This window comes from Onychostoma macrolepis, chromosome 14 (genome assembly GCF_012432095.1).
Source record: "Onychostoma macrolepis isolate SWU-2019 chromosome 14, ASM1243209v1, whole genome shotgun sequence".
In the NCBI taxonomy this organism is placed as follows: Eukaryota; Metazoa; Chordata; class Actinopteri; order Cypriniformes; family Cyprinidae; genus Onychostoma; species Onychostoma macrolepis.
In genome coordinates this window covers 24,987,406-25,011,812 of record NC_081168.1, presented here as the reverse complement: position 1 = coordinate 25,011,812, position 24,407 = coordinate 24,987,406, and the positions used below count along the sequence as shown (strand labels likewise).

Sequence of the window (24,407 nt, the reverse complement as noted above, 5' to 3'; positions counted from 1 at the left end):
ATGCTATTATAGATCCTGACCACAGAGATATGACATAATACAAGGCCAACAGATGTGTAAGGTTGACACAGGGTGTACTCAATTGATGCTTTTAAACTATAAAATGCATGCTGTGTTTTTTAAACTCAGACACATACCCTCAAAACATTTTCAGTAGGAGAACACCCTCAGATGTGGCACTTTATGAAAATTATGCACTAAAGGTGAAACACCATACCCCAATAATTACTCTCTCTACACTGTCTCTCTCTGTGTGTGTGTGTGTGTGTGTCTGTGTGTGTGTGTGTGTGTGTGTGTGCGCGTTTTTGTGACATATGAGGACACAAATTTGTATAATGACATGGGTATGACATAAGTATTACAAGGAGAAGGTGACTTATGAGGGCATTGCCCCATGTCCCCATTTTTCAAAAGGCTTATAAATCATACAGAAGGAGTTTTTTTGAGAATGTAAAAATGCACAAATAAGTTTCCTGTAAGGGGTAGGTTTAGGTGTAGGGTTGGTGTAGGGCCATAGAAAATACGGTTTGTACAGTATAAAAACCATTATGCCTATGGGATGTCCCCACAATTCACAAAAACAAACATGTCTGTGTGTGTGTGTGTGTGCTGGATGAGTGTGGTTAACAAACTTGTCTGATTGCCATTGACATCAGTCACAAACACAGAAAATGAGTGCTGGTGGGGCAGATTTACATCAGCAGCAGTAAATGAAATAATTTTGGCAGACAGACAAGACGTGGTCTGATGAAAGGGTTTGAGCAGTCAGGCCATTGATAATCTTGCTGCACGATGAAGACAAAGACGTGCACTGATGCACAGACACTTTGAACCAAGAGAACAAAAATCAGGGGATTTCACAACATGAACTCTGTATTCAAAGGCAAGAGTATCAAATGCATGCTCAAGGACAGAGTCCAAATAGTAGTTCGTGCACAGAGCGTGACACATAATAACTGCAATGAATTAAGTCTTTGAGTCAAAATACACACACACACACAAATGATGGTACCCGCACATTACCAGGAGTTTCCATTAACTTTATGGTTTTTATACTGAGCTAATAATATTGTCTATCCTCCAGTCCTCATAGAAACCTTTCTGCTTGTTTACATTTTCAGTAAATGTTTCGAATTCGAGTCTCAATGTAGGTGAAGTCAGATTTTCTTACATTGTGAAGCCATTTTTGGTTTCGTAATGTAGGTCACACACACACACACACAAATGAACACATAAAGAAAAGGCTGCTGTAGTAAACACAGCAACACAGTTAATCTGGAAACAGCACTACTTTTACATTACACTACATTACATTTACATTTGTCGATTTATTTATAATTTTTTAGAAATGATATGCTTTAACTAGTGCTACATTTTAAACTTACTGACGTTTATCTATTCCATAATATATATAGGCCTACATTTTCAGCATCATTACTCCAGTTTTCAGGGTCACGTGATCCTTCAGAAATCATTCTAATATGTTGTTTTGATGTTGAACATACTTAATGTTTAATATTTTTTTGTGGAGACTGTGATTAGATTCAGATTATTTGATGGGTAGAAAGGTGATGAATATAATACAGAAAATACAGCATTTATTTAGGCTACAAAAATAATTGATTTTCTTGAATATATCATGCTAAATTAATCAAAGCCACGTCTCCTCTAAATTAACGCAATAAAAAAAGACCGTATTAAGTTGTGTTGTAATTTGCTTAGTTTTTCCGAGTTGTACAGCTGTTCTCGCGTCGCCAGACCTGGCCAAGGCAACCAATCACAGTTCGTTTCGTTCAGCGTCACGTTTCGGGGCGTGGAAATGTTGCCACGTATTTTGAAGATTCTATGACGCGAATTTAAAATATTTCACATACTTTTGAAAATCTAGCGTTTATTTGATCCTGATAAGCGCTCATCGTCACAGTTGTAAGCACGACGGCCTTCTTCTTTCGCGAGGGGTTTTGGCGCCACGGCATCTTTGTTTCCAGGCGGAACGTTAAAGAACGCGACACACGTCGCCCGGAAATCCTGTATAATTCACAGTGTTGCCTAGCAACAAATTCTTTTTTATTTTTTTTTATTTTTTTTTTTTTATTGCATTTCAAACCATTACAATATTTGAAACTTAACAAGGGGCATACGGACATCACCACAAGTAGATATAAGGGCTACACAAAGCAGCATAATAAAAAAATAAAAAAATAAAATAAAAAAAATGAAAAATTGAAGATTTTTTACAAATACCTTACAACATTTTCAAGAATGTTAAAAGTTTTAGAAGCCTTTGAATTCAAAGGTTTGGACACATTCTTAAAAGAAGTGAAAAAATAATTTACATCAGAAGAAAACATTCTAAAGTTAGGTTTACAATGAATAGTTCTGGCTTTATGAAGGTGAAATTTACCCAGAAGACAAAGCAGTAATACAGTATGTTCAAGATTGCTGTCTTTAGAATGAAAATATGACAGGAAAATTATAGATTCTGTCATTTCTAGCATTTTGTTACAACAGAGAGAAATTAACACGGTAACTTCTGACCAAAAAGACTTAGAGAATGGGCAATGATAAAACAGATGTAGAATAGATTCTTCAGCAGTATTACAAAATGAACACAATGAAGATATATTCTCAAAAAATCTGCTTAAGAATAAATTAGAAGGGTAGTATCTGTGAACAATTTTGAAATGTAGTTCTTTAATTTTACATGGAATAAAAAATCTGTGAGGAAGGTCCATAAGTTATTCAAATCAGAGTCCGGATAACAGATCCTCCATTTAGATTGTGCTTTAGAGGGGCATCCTGGAGTTGAAGAAAGGGCATTTCTGATAAAGACGTTATTGCATTTTTTATCTAATACATAAACTCCATTAAATGCCAGTTTTAAAATTTATTTGGCAACTTTTAGCAATTTTTGTTAAGTGACTCAGACAATCAAAAAGCACACCTTTTCCATCCAAATTACACAAAAAGAGGAAACCAAAGATGCCTAGCAGTACACAAGTCACGTGAACTGAGTTAGCTGCTGTTTGCAATTGTTAAATTTAATAATAATAATAATAATAATAATAATAGTTAATTTATGATGCACTTTGTTAGTAGCTTACCTACAATTGTTGATCAGACTGTCAGAAAAATGGAAAAGACACTATAGTAATTGTCCAGGATATTATCCATTGTAATCATGTAACCCGAAAACACAATGCGTAATTTAAAATGCAGGTAAAAAACCAATACGGAAAATTATTTTATTTTAACATAGTAGATTGTGCCCTATTTTTACAGACTTTAGAGTGTAGCATACTAACTAATACACTGCTTAAAGCATAATTGTTGAGAATGTGTAGTACTAGTTTACTAGCTATTAAAAAAATTAAATTGTAATAATTCATAATTGTGTAAGTCTTCAATAATTCAGTGTATTTAAAATACAGTTATTTATATTTTCAAATTATGCGTATTATTTTACAAACAAATTTAAATTAACATATATAAAATATATTTTTTGTTGAGATTTGATGTGACAATTTTGCGTCGTGATTACGCAATGACGTCATTTAGCAACTTTTAGCAGCAAATCCACCTTCCTTTAGCAACTTTTTCTGAAAATTAGTTGGCAACACTGTCAACCAATCCGACGACGACTTCGACACTCCTGAAGTGTTTCCAGTTAAGTGTGCCGTATGCACCAGACGTTTAGCCAAATTGGGAAAAATGTAAGGAGCTATGTGAGGAAATGTTAGATGGGGAGGTATAGATATTGATAGAGAATACAGTAGTGTCCAGGAAATTATTAAAGGGGCGACAGACGAAACTATTAAGAGTTCGGGAGTAAGAAGAAGGAAAGCGGTTCCTTGGTGGACAGAGGAATGTAGAGAAGTAGTAAGAGATAGGAATAGGGCTTTTATTTTAATTTTTATTGCATTGCATTAGGAAGACTGCTTAGATGATATAATAGAGTTTGGGAGGAAGGACAACTTCCAAAAAGTTGGAAGGAAGCAGTTGTAGTTCCTATTAGGAAACCAGGGAAAGATCCTGCAAAACCTACTAACTATAGACCAATTGCGTTGACATCCCATATAGGAAAAATTATGGAACGTATGGTAACAGACAGACTGGTCTATTTTTTTGGAGAAAGGGGAATTAATTGATTCATATCAAAGTGGATTCAGGAAGGGGAGAGAGACAATGGATCCAGTATTGTGCCTGGAAGATGAAATAAGGAAATCCTCAGTGGTGGCAGTCTTCCTTGATGTTGAGAAACATATGATATGATGTGGAAAGAGGGACTGTTGATTAAGTTACATCTTTTGGGAGTAGGAGGGAGGGTCTAAAGGATTTCCTGCGGACGCTCTGTTCGGGTGAGAATTGAGAAAGAATTATCTGGTAGTTATTTGGTAGAAAATGGAAGCCCTCAGGGTAGTGTTATTAGTCCACTGCTCTTTATCATCATGATAAATTGTGACCCTGGACCACAAAACCAGTCTTAAGTCGCTGGGGTATATTTGTATCAATAGCCAAAAATACATTCAAAATGATCGATTTTTCTTTTATACCACAAATCATTAGGATATTAAGTAAAGATCATTTTCCATGAAGATATTTTGTAAATTTCTTACCGTAAATGTATCAAAACTTAATTTCTGATCAGTAATATGCATTGCTCAGAACTTCGTTTGGACAGTTTTAAAGGCGATTTTCTCAGTATTTAGATTTTTTTGCACCCTCAGATTCAAGATTTTCAAATAGTTGTATCTCAGCCAAATATTGTCCGTTCCTAACAAGCCACACATCAATGGAAAGCTCACTTATTCAGCTTTCAGATGATGTATAAATCTCAATTTTGAAAAATTGACACTTAAGACTGGTTTTGTCGTCCAGGGTCACAAATATGTTTTTTCAGATGTAGGGACTGTGATTGGAAGATCACTGTTTGCAGATGATGGGGCCTTGTGGAAGAGGGGAAGAAACATAAATTATACAGTAAGTAAGGTCCAGGAAGCAATAGAACAGGTAACGATGCTCAATGAGATGGGGTTTTAGATTTTCAGAGGAAAAAACTCAAGTGGTTTTCTTTACAAGGAAAAAGATAGAGGAAGAGATTAATCTTAAATTATATGGACATGTTCTGGAGAAAGCAGAGTCCTTTAGGTTTTGGGGAATAGTTTTTGATGCTAGGTTAACATGGGCAGGTCATATACAGAAAGTTATAGTAAAGTGGAACCTTTAGTGGACCTGCAGATATTATATAGTCACTTAAAGAGTAGAGAGGAGGTGGATTTATTTGAAGTGTTTTATAATCATCTGAATAAGGAGTTTAATGGGTATCTGGATAGTTACACAGATGGGTGTAAGGATCCTCAATCTGGGAAAACGGGGGCAGCATTTGGAGTCAAGGTACAGAAGAGACTGTCTGACCAAGTATCTGTATTTACAGTGGAGTTGATGGTATCTGGTTGGCTCTACAGTGGATAGAAGAAACAAGACCAGATAAAGTTGTAATTTGCTCAGACTGTAGTGCAGTCCTAAAGAGTTTGCAATCAAGAGAAGATTGCTGGAAGGAATCGAAGGGAAGACATAATTTTCACTAGGTTAAGGATTGGACATTGTGGGTTAAATAAGTGCTTACATATCTTAGATAAGCATAAATAATCAGGAAGATGTGAATTTTGTGACAGTATTGAATCTGTTGAACACGTGGTACTTGAATGCCAAAAGTATGAGAGAGAAAGGATAAAGATGAAAGAAAGCATAAGGAATTTGGGGTACAAGGGAATTCACTTTTCAAAATTTCAAATGATGTTAGTACACACTTATTTAGCTTTCTGAAGGACACTGGTATAGTAAATAGGATATAGAATACAGTTTTGGAAATTATTATAAGGGGAGGGGTGAGAAGAGTGATGGAAAGTCTCCCTTCTACATTTATATAGTTTATCTCTGTCACACTCCAGTACAGTAGGTGGCGGTAATGCACCATTGAAGTTGGATGCCAACCGCCGTTAAACATCAAGGAAGAAGAAGAAGAAGACGTTTAGCCAACGGTCCGCGTAGCGCTGTAATCCATGCTGTAATCAGTCCCTCCGCCGAGGGGCGGCGCTGTAGTTCTGGGCGCAGCATCAGCAGCAGAAGAGAAGCAGCGCTGTGTTTCCGGGGGAGGCTCGGCCGCTGCATGAAGCGCAACAGCTACATCCTCAAAACCATTTCACTGTCAGTAGAAATCAAAATTAGGTAAGAAATTAACACAAGTGCGAAACCTACTTCTATAGAGCGTTATTAAACGATGAACAGCGAGTTTTGAGCGCGGAGAGGCGTAGGCTCTCAGTGTTTTCGTAGATCGGTGTTGTGCTCGGGTTTACACCGGCTCGCCGCAGTTTAACTACAAATAATATGTTTTCTTACATTTGCGTAACTGTATAACGTATTAATGACGGCTACGTCTGTGTGTGTTAATGTGTCCCTTAACAATAAAATAAGTTACCATTCTATTCTCAGAAATAATATGTATACCATTCAGTACCATGGTATTTATTAAGGTACCATGATTTCACCATATGATACTGATCAGATACCATATGATATAACTGTACCGTGCTACTAGTACTTTTGTACTAAACAGATTAGGTTTAGTGTAATGTTTAGTTCTGTTTTAATATTAGTACCACTACTACTAATGAAAATGTTATATTACTATTATAATTAATAACAAATAAAGAAAACAACTAAACTAGAAGTAAAGAACTAAAATCTGTAGATTCCTCTGTCAGGCATATTTAAATATTAGTATAATGTAAGGGTTTAAAATATTATTGATAAACAACCATTGTATTTGTTATGCAACATGAATAATAAAAACAACAACAATAATAATAACAACAATTATTATTATTTTATTAGCCAGCGTATCTTATCTTCAAGAAATGTCTAAAAACACATCTGTTCCATCTTTATCTAACTCTAGCACTCTCTATTCTAATTCTATTTTATCTATTTGTTTTCTTTTTTATTTAAAAACAAAAACAAACTTTTACCCTTTAAGACTAGCACTCTATTTGTTTTCTAACACTATTCTATCTATTTGTTTTCTTTTTTATTTATTATAAAATTCACAACAACAAAAAATCTTGCAAGTTGATTTTGATTGCTTTCTTTGTCCTCATTTGTAAGTCGCTTTGGATAAAAGCGTCTGCTAAATGTAAATGTAAACCTAGACCTGTTTTCCCTGTTTTCTTGATTCTCTTAATCGTCAGGGAGTTTCTCTGCTCTATATTGACTGTGTAAAGGCCATTTATTGTAACACAATTCAGTAACAATACAGATGCTTGGCACTTTCTAGTCATTCAGTACCTTTGTGATGATTTCTGATGGTGTCTGTCTCTCACCCTGTTCCACAGTGAGGTCCTGTCGCCGGTGCGTGATGTCAGGTCAGAAGCGCCCCAGTGACCCCGGCAACTCTGCCACCCTCGGCGCTCCTCCAGAGAAGAAGAAGGGCGGTGAGGATGGAGAGGGTATGAGCACTGGATCTGGAGGAAGCACTGCTGTAGAAACGGTCATCAAACTGGGAGGAGGATCCAACCAGGTGAGATGCTTTCTGGGATCTTTATGTTTGATTTGAGCATTCTGTTTTTTTTGTGTTGCCCCAATGTTTTTCTTTTTGTTGTCCTGAACCTTTCTGTGTCAGTCGTTTGAATTCCTCTGTTATATGAATGTGTGGCATTGTTATGGAAAAATGAATTCTAAATCTTTTCATTTATGAATTGTGGATCTTAAAACTGATTTCTGAATCTGGTCCCTTATCATTTGGTTCCCATTGACACTGTATTTCGTTCTTGCAGGAAGAACAAGATATTAAAGCTCTGCAGATCAAAAACAGGAAGTTGGGAGAGTCCCTTGACCAAAGACAGGTAGATACAGACCTTTATATTTATATTTATGTGTGGTGTTTTAAATGAATGCTTTTGAATCTTTTGAAATTTCTGTTAATCAAAGAATCCTGAAACTACTTTTTGTTGTTGTTGTTTTTTTTACATTGATAATAATAAGAAATCTTTTTTTAGCAGCAAATCAGCATATTAGAATGATTTCTGATGGATCATGTGACACTGAAGACTGGAATAATGATGCTGAAAATTCAGATTTAGCATCACAGAAATTAATTGTTTTAAAATATATTCAAAAAGTTATTTTTAAATATAATACTATTTCCCAAGATTACTGTGTTTACTGTATTTTGATCAAATAAATGTAGCCTTCATGAGTATAAGAGACGACTTTTCAAAAATCTGATCAACCCCAAACTTTTGAATGGACCATATAATGTTTTATTAAACCATTATTGTTATACATTGTGATTTTCCACTGAAAAATGTTGCAGGAATCAGTGATACAGACACATGTATACATGCAGACATAGACTGATGTTGTTGTGTTGCTGTAGGTGATTGAGGATGAACTGAGAGAGAGAGTTGAGAGGTTGGAGACTCGTCAGGCGACAGATGATGCGAGTTTGTTGATTCTAAACAGATACTGGAACCAGGTAATATTTTATTTATATATAATTTGAAGTTTCATTTCTCTCAAATGCAACCATTTTTAATCTTGATTTTTATTCCACCTTTCTCTTCCAGTTCGATGAAAATGTGCGGTTAATTGTGCGTCGCTATGACCAATCAGGGAGCGAGCCTGTGGAAAGCCAACCTCCTGAAGGGCGGAGCTTAAAACCTGGAACACCAGAACCGGATGGAGACTCCAACCAGGAGAGAGCAAAAGACAGAGGTACCAAAAACTGTTGTAGATGGAAATCAACAGATTGCACAAATCTGTCAAATGCTTCTTACTATTTTGGAAAAAAAATAGCTTGTCTCAAACCTAATGTCTTGATCTAGTTAAATTTTACAAGGCTGTGATTTAAGAAAATAAATGTCAGGGCTGCATTTATGGTTTCAGAGCTGTTCGCAATCACTAAATACTGCACATTTATAACCAGTGTTGGGCTAGTTACTCAAAGAATGTAATATATTACTCATTACTAGTTACTCCTTTCAAAAGTAATATTGTTACTTTACTTATTACTTTCTGGCAACAGTAATTAGTTACACTACTAAAGTGTAAGTGTACCAGATAAAATTCTTCTAGAATGTTACTAACATATTTCTGCCTCATCATTTGACCAAAATCCACATTGGATCGCAGTCAGAAGTTATTACAAACACTCAATAGTGATTGATAGTGGCATTCAAGTAGAAGTGTTGTATTCATCTCATTAATTGTCATGTGTAGCTTGAAGCTAATTGTAATTTCTCCATTACCCATATACGTTTATATTTCATAATGTATTTTATCAAATCACATAAGTTTGTAAGAAACTGTTTAATTTTCCATAAAGATTTTTAATTAGAGGGATGTAATGCCAGAGTAAAGTACAGCCACAACTTACACAAGTGTTCAGATCATCTTTTTCCTGACAAAATCAATATAATGCAATATTTCTATCTGCTGAATGTAAGCTTTTCTATATTCCAAGCTTGCCTGCTGGAATAATGCACATGCATGTGCGAGTCGTGAAAATTATGAAAATAAATCTAGGAATTATTTGATTGTTGGATTTTAAATCAGCGGGGTTGAGACATCTAAGTGTAATGTTTTATTAAAAGTAACTAAGCTGTTTAATGGATGGTAACTGTGATATTACTGAAATCTTATAAGTAATTAGTTACACTACTAGTTACTGCAAAAAGTAATAATATTACAGTAACTAAATTACTTGTAACTAGTTACTGCCCAACATTGTTTATGACAAGTGATTGCATATGAACTACTAGCTGTGTTTCCATCACGCTGTTTTTAAAGCATCGCATCAGAAACGAGTAATGGAAATGCCAAATTTCGAGGAAATGTGCAAAAAAGTTTTTGCGGTCGCTTGAGGTGGTTTTTGACTTGTGCGAAAAAGAGTTAATGTGAATAATAGGAGATGGAAACGCATTTGCAGAATAAATTCAAGCTGTTTTGCAGTTGAATGTGTGTCCCAGAGAGAAACGTATTATCGGTTTGTTCTCTTTAGATATAAGGTATTACTGGTTTGCTCAGTTGGGGACACTTAATTTCTAGCGATTATCGCCGACTTGATTGCACAGATGCTATTTAAACTAAACCGAGCTAGACAATGACATCTCTGAATTCAATAATGAAATGCCTTTAACTGAAAATTGAGTGTTTAATCTTGTCATTATACATTACTGACACTCTATCCTCCAATTTGATACTGTTAAGTGCTTTGACACAATCTGTATTGTTAAAAGCGCTTTATAAATAAAGGTGACTTGACTTGACCATTAATTTTATTTTTGCAAAAAGTCTTAAATTTGATTTTAGAAACTGCAGATACTCAGTAGAGCCTCACAGAGTTAGAATACTTTAATGAATTCAGTATTCTCTCTGTTCCTCTTCATTCAAATGGACAGCCTTTCTCCCCCATAGCCAGATCCAATTTTTTTTTCTTTTTTTTTTGTGGGTCTAGTCTTGCCTCTAACTTGGATGGAAATATGTTTTTGTTGTAATTCAAGATTCAAAGTTTTTATAGTTTTTATTTCTTTTTTTTTTTGTGGGTCTAGTCTTGCCTCTAACTTGGATGGAAATATGTTTTTGTTGTAATTCAAGATTCAAAGTTTTTATTGTCATGTGCACAATGAGAAAAACAGGTTTCCCTTTACAATGAAATTCTTTCTTTACTGTCCACAATTAATGCCAAGACACGTGCAAAAACTATGTAAAAAATAAAATAACACATACACACACAAACATAATGTGTGTATAAAATGTTAAATAAAACTATGCAGCAGAAGTAGAAATATAAAATATGTATAGATATAGAAAGTTTAGACTATGTACATCTGTATGTGCAAGTGTACAATAGTAACTTATGTGCAAAATAACATTACAGTGATGTGCAAATTGAATGCAACTATATGATAATAATAGCAGCTGCAGCAGTAACATTAACAATGTGCAAATTGAGATGCAGCTACTTGATGATAACAGTAATGTTTCATGCAGGTCAACAGGGGGAGGGAGTAAGCTCTTTTCTGGCCATGTTGGCCAGCAGCAGCAGTGAGGAGATAGACGCAGAGCTGCAGGAGCGATTGGAGTCCAGCTGCAAACAGGCCAGACGTGTGGTAGAAATCTACGAGAACCTGAAGAACACGGTAGACCAACTAAAGAAAGATGTGGAGTCTGGAACAGGTGAGACAAACAACGAATCACGTTTTAACTTGCTGTTCATTCAGTGTCTAATATGCATATTCTTGTGACTTCCTCCAGATGGCAGTCTCTGGGATGTCGCTGACCGCCTCAACACCCTCCTGACCAATGAAAATGAACGTCTCCGCCAGCTGACCGACAGCCTCCAGCAGAAGCATAGTCACATGACCAGCGAGGTTGGTAGTTGATTTGTTGACATGTTTATCTGGTAACAGTGTCATATTGAGTGCTCACTATGTATGTGTGTTTAGTCTCGTCCTCTGGGCCGTGCTGCGAATCGTGCTGATAACAGGATCAGTGAGCTGCAGGTTCTCATTGAGGAGCTTCAGTGGGACATGGAGAAAATCAGACGGAGAGAGAACCGGCTCAACGCACACCTTGTAGAGGTGCTGGAAAGGGTAAGTGGTTTTTGCCTTACAAAGTCAATGTTATAAAAAATGTTACATCCAAAAAACATCATAATTTAGAAGTAATAGGCTATTTTCTGTCCCGCTTTTATCCCCCTCATCAGAACGCTGTGTTTTAATAGGTGTGGCGGATTGTAGACTCTGAAGTAAACACCCACTGCTATGATTGGCTAACCGCGTACATTCATTCCTCATAGATGGACATCGCTGTGATTTAGGTTTAAAACACATAAATAACTGTACGTCTCAAACGATCCGTAAGAAGAGACAAAGCAATAGTGAGCACGTAATGAAAACAGTTACTCACACTGTCGGATCCAATATAGTCGACACAGCATCATTTAGTTTCAATTTTTTTTTAAATCCCGCGTCGAATTGTCTCTCTGGATACTGATGTAACCTCAGTTCCCTGAGATAAAGGACTGAGCGTTGTGTCGCTAACGCAATGGGTAATTGTAAACGAATTTGCTGTAAAATGTAACAAACAAAGAACCGAGTTCTTACTGATGCAGTCAAGAACTTCATTAAAAATAAAGTTCATTCAAGTTCACATTCCTAATGTTGGGATCAGAAGGAAGGCAACGCAAACACTGTTTTTCCTACAAATTGGCTCTGCAGAGTGTCCTGTTGTTTTCAGAGCCATCTTTATCATTTTGTTTATGCGTAGCCCTGCACGTTCACCTCTCTGGTAAACACTATGTGCGAATCGTTGGGCGGGGCTAAACAGGCAGTGATGTCGATCTTCTTCTGCATAGGCGGGGTTTATCCACACTATTACATCATAGATAGGAATATTACAAAAGCTGTTGTTTTGGCAGACTGCCTTCAATATAAGCTGTTTTTAGACTAATGCCAAAGTTTTGAGTTCTGAAACTTACTGGATGTTTTTATAGTACAATGACCTTAAAATGACCTGGTTTCTCAGTTCATGACTCTTTTAAAGTGTTAAAGTGCCCCTATTATGGGTTATGAAAGGTTCTTTTTTTGGTTTTGGGAGTCCCCAACAATAGGTTGACATGCATGGAAGGTCAAAAAACCTTTCATTTTCTTATAATATGCATTTATTTTTACCTTATTTGCTCAACGACTCCCAAACGATTCGCTCAATGATTCATTTTTCCAAACCCCTCCTTTGCGTGATGCTAATCTGCGGTGATTGGTCCGATTGGTCGATTTCATGTACAGCCGTTACCAGGGAAACAGCTATTTTTAATGCCCCAAAATCGGCACCTAGTGTCAACAAGTGGACGGGCAATATGCTAATGTTTCATTTTGACATCAACATGGAACGGCTTAAGATTCGTTTTAAAAACATGCAGCACTGCGCAGACCGATCGGCGGCTGACTTGAAGCAGTGCATGCCGGTTAGAAATTTAGTCCGACTTGAACTGGCGCCGATGCCACGTCACTGTCACGTGTGGCATCAGAGTACCGCAAGAGCGTTTCGAGAGCAGCCGGCTGACTCAGCTGGAGCAGCTTTTTCAGAGCGACTGCAGGAGCGCTGATGATGACACAGCTGTTTCACGATTGGCCAAATTCACCACATGACAACAATGACGTGTGTTTCTAACATCTTCAAATCCAATGCTGCTCATAAATCTGTGTTTTTTGAACAGTAAAAGCTTTTTTACTGTAGTCGCAATGTTATATTGAGTCACGTTTATCATAAAACACTGATGAAAGCATATATATGTATATACCCCCACTTTATTAGTATTTAAATAGTATATATTTACGTTGAACTTTATTCTTGAACAGATGGCGCTGTATTAAGCAGTATATAAAAAGTGTTTCTGTTGCTTATGAAAACGTTTCTGAAACGTCTGTGTATTTGACAAATATTGCATTTTATTCATTTCATCTGTGATAGAGTATGCAAGCACCGCGTGAGCGTCACTAACGGGAGCAGAAAGTGTCCGGCTTGACGTGTCTGTTTTCAACTCCGCCCCTGACTGCAAGCGGCTACTCTCGTTGATCGCCGTCTGTAGCCGTGCTTCAAGTCGAACGCACCTAATAACTTTATACATGGTGCACTTTCAGATGTAAAACTTTGCAGGATGTTTTCATTCACTTAGAGCTGTGTTACACACTGCATGAAAGGTAATTTTCAAAAATCCATAAAAGGGGCACTTTAAATGGAATTTCACCCTAAATATTTTGTAAATGCATGTTATTGATCTTATATTCATTGATTTTTTTTTTTTTTTTGACCTCATAATATTTACAAAACAATGTCATAACATAAATCATCTTGTGAAAACGCCAGACTTCTCCAATCATTTTGTCCACTTAAACTCTACCCCTCTCTTACAATCGACTGTAATCTTGCATTCAGATCTCCCTCCATCCAATCAACAACCAATGAACTGAACAGAGTTCCTATCCTATATTTTTCTTTCTTTTCCAAGAATCTGGTTCACTCAGATATACGTCACAATACAGAAGAAAAGGCCTACTTCCATTACATTGTGACTTTAATACACACGATTGATTTCTGCATGTTATTCCAAAGAACAAAAATCATTGTCATCTTTCATCCCAGGCTTTCCTTTTCTGCTGGCAGTATGTGGGACAAAAATAACCATAAGAAATAGCCAAACAGCTATTTAGTCTACTGTTATAGATAATACAGACTTTAATTTAATGTCAGTTACTAGTAATCTAGTTACTGCAATAATAGCAAATGACAATGGATTTTTGAAAAAGCCACTGCGATATATCAAGATGCTCTTGAGGGTGAACTTATTTGTAATACTAAACCCAAGACATAGTATATTTATTGTTTTACAATGTGTCATAACTGATATTGTGCTTTTCCATCATAACCAGGTAACCAGTAAAGGTTATAAGGTGTATGGCGAAGCAAGCAGTGTATGTGGAACCATCACGATTAACAAAAGAAAGGTAAATGGCCAGTCATATGAACATTTAGTGTTAATATTTGCACTTGGTGTGAATGAATCTCACTGTAAACGTGAAGCAAGCAGCTATTTGCACACTGTAGAATCCTTCAGTTGAGCACTGGGGTTGTTTAGTCTTCAAGCAGGTGCATCATATATTTTTTTATATATGTTTTCAGCTCTAGCAAATGTACTCTATCATTCAAAAGTTTGGGGTCTTTAAGATTTTAAAATATTTTTGAAGGAAGTCTCTTAAGCTCACCAAAGCTTCATTTATTTGATTAAAAACACAGTAAAAACTTTGTAAGTGTCTGTTCTCTCTCTTCCAAGCAATTTAGTGTGTCCTTCTTGAACAAAAATGTTAATTTCTGTCAATAAATAAAAAAAATTTCATGATATTAAAATTTTTTTGAGATGCACCTGTATATTGTTGACATTGGTAGAGCCTTGGCAAAATGATTTTGTTATAGAATGTTTTGTTGTTTAAAGTGTTTTGCTTATCATATAAGGGTACCTGTACAATGTCTTAACATTGATGCATAATACACCATTAAATCCTTTCTCGTCTCTTATTAGTTTGAGGAGATGAACAGTGAGTTGGAGGAGAACAGGGAGCTGGCGGAGAATCGGCTCAGTGAGCTCCAGAAGCTCCAGCAGGACCTGCAGACGGTTTACCAGGAGAACAATAACATGAAGGTAAAGCCCTCGAGACCACATACACCATTAACTTGTTAGACCCATCTTATGTTTATCGTGAGTATTGCCTTCTGTTCAGGCAATACCAGATTAAATCTGATGTTCAGAGGCAGTCAACTGTTCAGCTCTTCAGAGTGGAAAATTACAAACCCCACACTTTCATATCTTGTCCTTGAAAGAAAGCTCCTTATCCGCTAACACTTGACGACACAGATACTTCTTTAAAACACTTCTTTAGTATCAGTGGAAGTTTCTGCAGCTTCCTGTAATGAAAAATAATTGTTGAATAGTAATAACAAAAGATTATATAAAATAAATGTGAAATGGAATTGTTTAATGAAATGAATAAGAATGTAAAAATTGTGTGGTAGCAGTAATATAATAATGAAATATATCGCATTTTATGTTTTTTAAGCATTCTTAGACCATAATATTAAGGCCACCAAGTCAAATAAACTGCAAAAATATTGATTGTTTGGGGTTAGTAAGATTTAGGGCTGCTCTCGACTAAGGATCTTTCTGGTCGACTAGTAGTCGTTCATTTTAAGCATTAGTCGACTAATCGCACGTTTATTAATAAACCATTTAAATCATAATAATAAGTCTTTAATTGCCTACATAGCCTAATAAGCGTTCAAGCACATGCATAAAGCTTGCCACAGCGCACCGGCAGAAGTAATAATTATGAATGTGTCAGGGAAAAACTGCATTAACATTTTAATAATTTATTGATCATCTCTTAAACCGAAACAAAGCAAGCACGAGTTTAAGTCGGCGACACTGACTTGTCATCTCCGCAGTAGTGTATGCGCCTGTATGCATGTTTCATACGGATTACATAATCTGAGAATATTTGTTTTCCATTTGAATTGGTTCATTTGAAAGTAGACATTTCACTCTTTATAGATATATTTTTAATGTCTGTAAGGCAAAGATATACAGGGAGTTCACGCTCAAGTTCACAGAGACCGAGACGGCAGAAAGCGCATCCTGTTTGCTTTCATTGTTTTACAAAAGCGCCATGTTTTGTTTTTATTGTGAGTGCACACAAATAAACGTAGAATCTTTACAGATTTGAAAGCTGTATTACTCTTATCTGTAGAGCAAGTGAGCACAACGGCACCTCCATCTGTACTGCAGCAAGCGCTACTGTTCAGCTTTCACTCTCCACACAGACACTTCAAAAGCGCACATTTCTCTAGGTTATCATTAGATTGAGCGGCCATGTAAAGTTGCTAATACTAACATATTTCAGATGACAAGCCATTTGTGGTGGATGAATGGCAAGCGTTTGGATGTCCTGCCCGATGTACTGTATTACCATAGACCAGCCGTTAATGATCTGTCCGTCACAAACTGCGTGACTTTGCCTGTGGATTTTTGTTTGTTTGTTTTTCTTCTGCGACTAATGAAATTTTGGTCGACCAAGCCTCTTCTGGTCGACTAACGATTAGTCGACTATTAGGGGGCAGCCCTAGAGATTATTTATTTATTTTTTAGAATGAATGCTTTTATTTGAAATGATGCCTTAAATTCATCAAAAGTGATAAATAGCTTTTGTAACATTATAAATGTTTGTACTTTTTCAAATAAATCCTATTCTTTTAAACTTTCTATTCATCAATAAATCCTGAAAAAAAAACAACTATCATGGTTTCCACAAAGATATTAAGTAGCACAACTGTTTTCAACATTGTTTCTTCAAATCAGCATCAGCATATTAGAATGATTTCTGAAGGATCATGTGACACTGAAGACTGAAGTAATGATGCTGAAAGTATAGCTTTGCATCACAGGAATAAATTACATTTTAAAAATGTATTCAGATAGAAAACATTTATTTTAAAATGTAGTAATATTTCACAATATTACTGTTTTTACTGTATTTTTGCTCAAATAAATGTAGTTGTAAGAGATTTCTTGGTGAGAAAAATCATACTGACCCCAAGCTTTTGAACGGTAGTGCACTTTATATGAATAATGCTGTTAGAATCATTCAGATTCACTAATAAGACTTGCATTGTTGTCTCTTGTCAGGTGGAGCTGTTGTCCAGGGCTGAGGAGGTGGCCAGAGACAGCGCAGAGTATCGCTGTCTTCAGTCTCAGTTCTCTGTGCTCTATAATGAATCGCTGGTGCTGAAATCTCAGCTGGACGAGACCAAAGCTCGACTCAACACAACCAGGACTGCCCGCCTGCGCCAGCTGGACCACATGGAGGTACATGGAGTAGAGCCCTGCATGGGCCTAAAATCTAGGCCCTGGCCCAAGACACTCAGGCCCTAAGCCCAGCCCGTGTCCGACAGCTTATCAGAATTCTGGGCCCGAGTCCGATCCGAGCCCTTCTTTTTTTCCCCTTCTCCCAAAACAGCTTATACTACTTTTTCAGCTATTAAAATACTTCAGTTTTGTATGAAATGGCAAAGTGATTGTATTTCATTTTGTTATTTTATTAAGTTAATTTAGAAAAACGTTTGGAGCATTTTTTTTATTCGTTAAATGTAAGCTTTTGTTTTTAAAGTAACGACCCACCGGCAGCGGCAGACAGAGTTGATAATAGCCTATGTTTGATCAATTTAGCCTTCTCAAATCATCACGACTTTAAAATTAAATCTATAGTTATAAAACACCTCCACAATGTTAGTTTAAACATTTAACCAAGATGAATGTGCACTGACGCATATCCAGTCAATTGTTATGGAGAGTGGAAGCTGAAGCGCGCTTTATGGGACGCACCAGAGCAATCACTTGCATTGGAAACATTTCAAAATACGCTGTTATTTTTGCTAATAAAGGTAAGAGTAATAGGCTACATTGTTCGGAACTGTAAAGAGTCAACTTTTATTTGTGTGCACTCACAATATCAACAAAACGTGCTTGTATAAAATAAAGAAAAAATGTGTGTATGCTAATGCATGCGAATATGCATTGCATATTGTGTAGGCGATGTATAATATTTGTTATATAATCAGTATTTCATACACTAGCCATGTGTGCTCTGTGCGTATATGGGGACAGTAAAAGGAGAGAAGCTAAATGTGTCCGACCCGAGCCCGAATGGACTCAGCGTGTCGGGTCCCGTCGGGCTTGCAGACCTCTAACATGGATTGATATTGTGAATAAACAGTGAATTCAATGATGTTAGATGATGCAGGCTCATATACAGAGGTTGGCTGGTTGTACACCTCAGTGATGGGTCACAATTTGTGGATGTTATTGTCATTAAAGCATGAGTCAGATGTTAATTTATGTGTTTATATCAGAATGACGAGGTGTCCTTGCAGCGTAAGGTTCGTACTGAAGTGATTCAGTTGGAAGACACGTTAGCACAAGTGCGCAAGGAGTACGAGATGCTCAGGATCGAATTTGAGCAGACGTTAGCTGCTAATGAACAAGCAGGTAAATTTGTTCTGCTCTCTTGATAATGGTTTTGGTCTTTTTGCTCAGAGCAGCTTTTGGAGTGACTCTGTAGTGCTCTCTGGTTTTTTCTCAGGCCCAATAAACCGTGAGATGAGACATTTGATCAGTACACTGCAGAATCATAACCAGCAGCTGAAGGGAGAGGTGGTTAAATATAAACTCAGACTGAGAGAGGCTCAGCAAGAGCTCAACCAGGTTAGAGCACAAACTTACTGACTTTAATATGTTTTGTTAAAAATAAAAGTTGCTGAAGTTTCTGTCCTCTCTTATAGCTGCGTGCTGCCAAAGGTAATGCTGCTGTCCAATCACAGTCCAGCACAGAGATGGATGTGAAGGAAGAGACCGCCTCTCCACACACACCTGCCCCGACGGGTGACGTTACTATGAAGACTGAGCCAGATAGCGGCTCCGCCACATCCAGCACCACTGGTACACACTCTTATCTTTACCTGATGGTGTTTGCCAAGTTATTAACATTGTTAATTTTGTACTGCACCATTTGTGTTACGGATATGGGTAAATCAAATGGTGCAGCTTGGTCACAAGAGGTTTGTTACTTTTCTAAACAGTCAAACTAAGATTTTCACATGGCGGACAATTGTAATCACGTTGGGCTGATATTTGTAAAGAGTAAATCCCAAATCGTTCAACCCCAAAAGTATTGTTTACTCTCAGACATTTTTCCATTTTTTTATGATTTTTATTTTCTGTGCAAACAAAATTCTTATTAACAAAATTGCCCTAATCATTCTCAAGACATCTTTAGAAAATTGCTGAATATTTTCATATCTGTAAAAATATCCTCCTGTATGTTTTGAACAAAACAAGCAATGTCTGTTTTTTTCCCCCGTGTGGTGCAGCTTTAATTACATGCGCTATATTGTTTTATATTGTAGAGATGTTATAGTTGGATTTATCTTTTTCTTCTATTTTAAGAATTTACATATTTTCTCTTCAGGTGTAACAGTAAAGACTGAACCAGGTACAGACACAGAGACCGTAGTGAAAGAGGAGGAAAAAGAGAAAGAAAAGGAGAAAGAGAAGGAGCAGAGAGAAAGAGAGAGGGTGACTCGTGGGAGTACTGGAGGCGTAGCAGTGAAAGAAGAGAGAGAGAAAGCCAGCACCAGCCAATCAGAAGACCTAGCAGCTGAACGCTGCTCTGTGATTGGAGGACCCAAACGCAAGGAGATGGATCAGCTGAAAATAGTGCGGGTGGACCTAAAGTAAGTCATTCTGCTTGATATGTTGATTATAATGGTGAAAATGACTGTGGGAAGTGCTAATAATGATAATAAGGAAGCTGATAGTAATGATGTGATTATGATACAGGAAAGCCCAAGAGTCCCAGAGGGAGATGAAGCTGTTGTTGGATATGTACCGCTCAGCACCGAAAGAACAGAGAGATAAAGTACAACTGATGGCTGCGGAGAAGAAGGCAAAGTCAGAGGTAGAAACCATATAGAGCTCAATTTGTACACTGTTGGAAGCACAACATTTTAGAATATCAGATTAATTGAAATTATCAACAGATTAATCATTTATCGAAGTAGTTCAGCCATAAACTGTTTATTCACATATTGTGTGTGTTTGCGCAAGGCCGAGGAGCTCCGTCAGCGGGTGCGAGATCTGGAGGAGAGGGAGAGGAGGGAAGGAAAGAAGATGGCCGACGAAGAGGCCCTGAGAAAGATCCGCTCAGTGGAGGAGCAGATCGATATACTCAATAAGAAAGTCTCTCTTGCTAAGCAGGTAGAGCTGTGATTTACTGAGTAATGAATGATAAACATTCTGCTAGAAAATTCCCATTCGGTCACTCTCTCTCTCTCCGTCTCTCAGGAGGAAGATGCTTTGCTGAGTGAGATGGATGTTACTGGCCAGGCGTTTGAGGACATGCAGGAGCAGAACATTCGTCTGATGCAGCAGCTCAGAGAGAAGGATGACGCCAACTTCAAACTCATGAGTGAACGCATCAAATCCAACCAGATCCATAAACTCCTCAAGGAAGAGAAAGAGGAGCTCGCTGACCAGTTGCTCACACTCAAAACACAGGTGGGTGGGCTTGAGTTTTGTGGTGATTTGTTTTTATGATCTTCAGATTGCACAATTGTTCTTGGAAGTTGCATAGGTTTTTTTTTTTTTTTTTTTTTAACCTTTTAATGCATGATTTTTATATGGACATTTCTTTAGGGAATATACATTTCTCAAAGAGATTTAATTTATTGTAAACTACCCCTCATTCCACAAGTCACTTTGGATATAAGCTCTGCTAATGAATATCAATGTCTGATTTTCATCCAGGAGGGAAATGTGACGTTTACATCCACAGTTCTCTTTTTGCTATATGACTTTGCAGGTCCGAATTTACCAGACGTAAACTTTAGTATACAGCATAAGACTGAAATCCTCCACATATGCTTTGGTTCCTGTTCTCCACATTTGCAACTGAACAGTACATAAGATGTGATTTTTCTCTTTCTCTTAGGTGGACGCACAGCTGCAGGTGGTTCGGAAGCTAGAGGAGAAAGAGCGCCTCCTGCAGGGCACCATCAGCGCTGCGGAGAGGGAGCTGGGACTCCGCACACAGGCTTTAGAGATGAATAAACGCAAGGTACAACCACATACCAGTTGCAGATGAACTCACATATATGCAATTTGTGTACTTGCAATATCATAAATACTATGTGGGGGAAAGTAGCAATTAAAAAAACTTCTGTTGTAGGCGCAGGAGTCGGTGCTGCTCTCGGAGGAGGTGCGCACTCAGCTGGAGGGGGTGCAGCAGAGGTTGAGTGCGGTCAGAGAGGAGGTGATTGAGAACAGCATTTCTCGAGAAAAGGAGTCTTTCAATGCCCGACGTGCACAGGTGCGTACATGATGATTAACCGTTGATCAACTCAATGCCAGCTTAACATGTCATGCGTAACAGCCCAGCATTTTGAAAAAAAAAAAAAAAAGATGCTGATTTGACCTAATATTACATCATTTGAGGATACTAGGTTCAAAGATATCAATAAATATATACCGGTAAAATATATCTATATGAATGTATGTTTATATCAGCTTTAATGCACTTATCAAAAAAAAAAAGTAGTCAAATGTTGAATGTTTTGGTTTTAATGATGATATTATTATTATTATTATAAAATTATTAAGTAAATAATAATTTAAAAAAAAATATTGTCAATTGACAATTGAATTGTCAAGTTCACTTAACTTTTTTTATTTTTTTATTATTATTTACTTTAAAAAATTGAGGAAACCCGTTGCCTTAAAATTATTAAGTTAAGTCAACTTATCACTTTTTACAGTGTATTCCAATTGTGTCATTACATATGCTTACAACATGCAAAGGTATGGGAAAAAGTCAAAATCAAGATTAGGCATAAATCATGTCTTCAGAATCATTCATACAAATTAAAATCATCTGAGAATTGAACAACTACTTGTAATCTAGCTCAAAGGAAGATAGGAATCATGTCTTTGTGGCAGTTTTCCTGGTGATTAAGGAATTATACTAGACCTCTTCACCTTACAAATGGCAAAAATGCTACAAAATGTATTATATTTTGTAATAAAAGTGACGTGCTAGAGCAAAACAGTCACTATTTCCTTAAATCAGCACCCCAAAATTAGTGAGAAGCAAATATTGGATTTGATTCAGCAAATATGAAAGGTAGTTTAATCAGGGGTTAAATGATGTTGAACTACATACAGTTGGTCAAGTGATATACTTTGTGAATAGGTGTAAAAATGGTTATTTTGTGCAATTTTGTTTAACCTGATGTTTGCTTTACCTCATAGGAGGACATATCCAAACTACGCAGGAAGATAGAGAAGGCCAAGAAGCCTGCGGAGAACATCCGAAATGGAGATGAGATCCTGAATGAAGAAATAAATGACTACAAGGTCATTTACGTTGTCCAGTTGTATGGAGTTACAGAAAGAGTTTTGTTTTCATGTCTTTGAAGGATCTTTTTTTTTCTGTTTCACAGGCCCGGTTGACGTGTCCATGCTGCAATTCACGTGTAAAGGACGCTGTTTTGACAAAGTGCTTCCACGTTTTCTGTTTTGAGTGCGTGAAGACGCGCTACGACACCCGTCAGAGAAAGTGTCCGAAGTGCAATGCCGCGTTTGGTGCCAACGATTTCCATCGCATCTACATCGGATGAGACTTGTGATTCACGGTATCTGCATCTGTTTGGTCCAGTTGCTCAGCATTGTTCAGAGGGTGGAGTTCGTCCTGTAACGTTGGGTGAACATCAACAGTTTAACATTCCACTTGTTTTCTCTTCAAAAACATCCAAAATGTTCAGTAGATGTTCCAGCGTCGGTTTAGCAGAACTACATTCCACAGGTTTGTCCTTGCCAACATTTCTCACAACAAATGCTGCTGCTTGCTTCTAGGAGTGTCCTGAATGTTTGCTGACATCTTTTAAGTTAATACTGCCTCGACCAGATCTCCCATTCCACCTCAACTTTACATTTACAACCCAGAGCCAATGTGAACCCTTCAACATCAGTGAGACCTGTCATTGAAAACAAACTGCCTAGTCGACTGGGCAATAGTTAATTTGCGTTCAGTTTGCTGAACAGCTGGTTTTGTCATTTTTGTACGGTCTACTTTTTTTTTTGACTGCCTGTAGTGATGGTTCTGCAACTGCTTTATTGAAATCCATTAAAATATTGAAATGTATTGACATTGTTTGTTTATGCTTTATTTAAGTTGTCACTAATGTGATTAGCTGATGCTTAAACAATTTTTATAGTATATTCTTCTGGATTTATGTAAGGTTAAGCATTTTATGCAATGGTGATGGTTCATAAATCAACCCGTGTGGAGGTTAAACCTGCAACCATGTTTCTTTCCACATTGTTTTTAAATTGAAAATAATTGGCAAATGTATATGAAGTTTATTAGTTTAAAAAAAGGTAAGAAACAGTAGGCTAAATGCAAAAGATTTTTTTTATCTCCCTCAATAATTCAAAGTAAAAAAAAACGAAAGAAAACTAATGACTAGTAAAATTGATTTTATGATGACTAATATGGTTTCAAGTTACACTAATTTAAGGTGTCCTTATTACAGTGTAATTATACCTTAATACAAGTACTTGGTGATAATTCATTAACTTAAGGGTTAGGTTTTGTTTAGGGTTTAGTTGCATGCAAATTATGCAAAGTTTAATGTTATTATTACCAATGTTGGGTGTAATGCATGATCAAGTAATTACTGTGATGTAATTACTTTTCCCTTGGAAAAAGTAAGGGATTACACTTCATTTGTCTGTAATTTAATTAGGTACTTCTGATGTAATTGCGTTAAATTCTGTATAAACTAGAACAATTCTAGATAAAACAATAGTGTGTTTAACAAAATCTAACATCTAAATTTAAAATGTATGTTTTTAGTCTAACCTTTCCCTTTAAATACTTTGGTCAGTTCAACTTTTTATTTTATTTTAATAAAACTTTTTTTTATTTAACATGTCAATCCTTGTATTGTTCAAATAGCCGAGGTTGACATAGAATTTAGAAAGTAAGGTTACACTTTATTTTAAGGCGTCCTTGTTACAGTGCAATTATATATTTAAGTACTGAGTAATATTAATTAACTACATGTACTTACTATACGTTAGGGTTAGGATTAGGGTTTGTCTTAGGGTTACTTGCAAGTAATTATGCATAATTTATTGTTATAATAGTAAGTACATAACAAGGACACCGTAAAATAGTGTTACCGAA

The 24,407-nt window shown here is 36.7% G+C and overlaps 1 protein-coding gene across 2 annotated transcripts; it reads left to right on the top strand.

Moving 5' to 3' along the window:
• Positions 1 to 6,063: 6,063 nt before the first annotated feature.
• rnf20 (ring finger protein 20, E3 ubiquitin protein ligase) lies at positions 6,064 to 23,360 on the top strand. Of its 2 annotated transcripts, none has more exons than XM_058798530.1 (22): positions 6,064 to 6,228; positions 7,392 to 7,576; positions 7,833 to 7,901; positions 8,435 to 8,533; positions 8,625 to 8,772; positions 11,050 to 11,235; positions 11,314 to 11,429; positions 11,505 to 11,651; positions 14,490 to 14,564; positions 15,137 to 15,256; positions 17,294 to 17,473; positions 18,517 to 18,652; positions 18,747 to 18,868; positions 18,946 to 19,102; positions 19,632 to 19,896; positions 20,003 to 20,120; positions 20,270 to 20,419; positions 20,507 to 20,719; positions 21,153 to 21,278; positions 21,390 to 21,530; positions 22,469 to 22,573; positions 22,660 to 23,360. In XM_058798530.1, the coding sequence occupies exons 2-22, from the start codon at positions 7,415 to 7,417 to the stop codon at positions 22,834 to 22,836; spliced, it is 3,012 nt and encodes a 1,003-aa protein (XP_058654513.1). In that variant the 5' UTR covers positions 6,064 to 6,228; positions 7,392 to 7,414; the 3' UTR covers positions 22,837 to 23,360. The 2 variants fall into 2 exon arrangements, with proteins under 2 accessions (XP_058654513.1, XP_058654512.1); XM_058798529.1 differs by having other exon boundaries at positions 18,726 to 18,868.
• Positions 23,361 to 24,407: the final 1,047 nt, after the last annotated feature.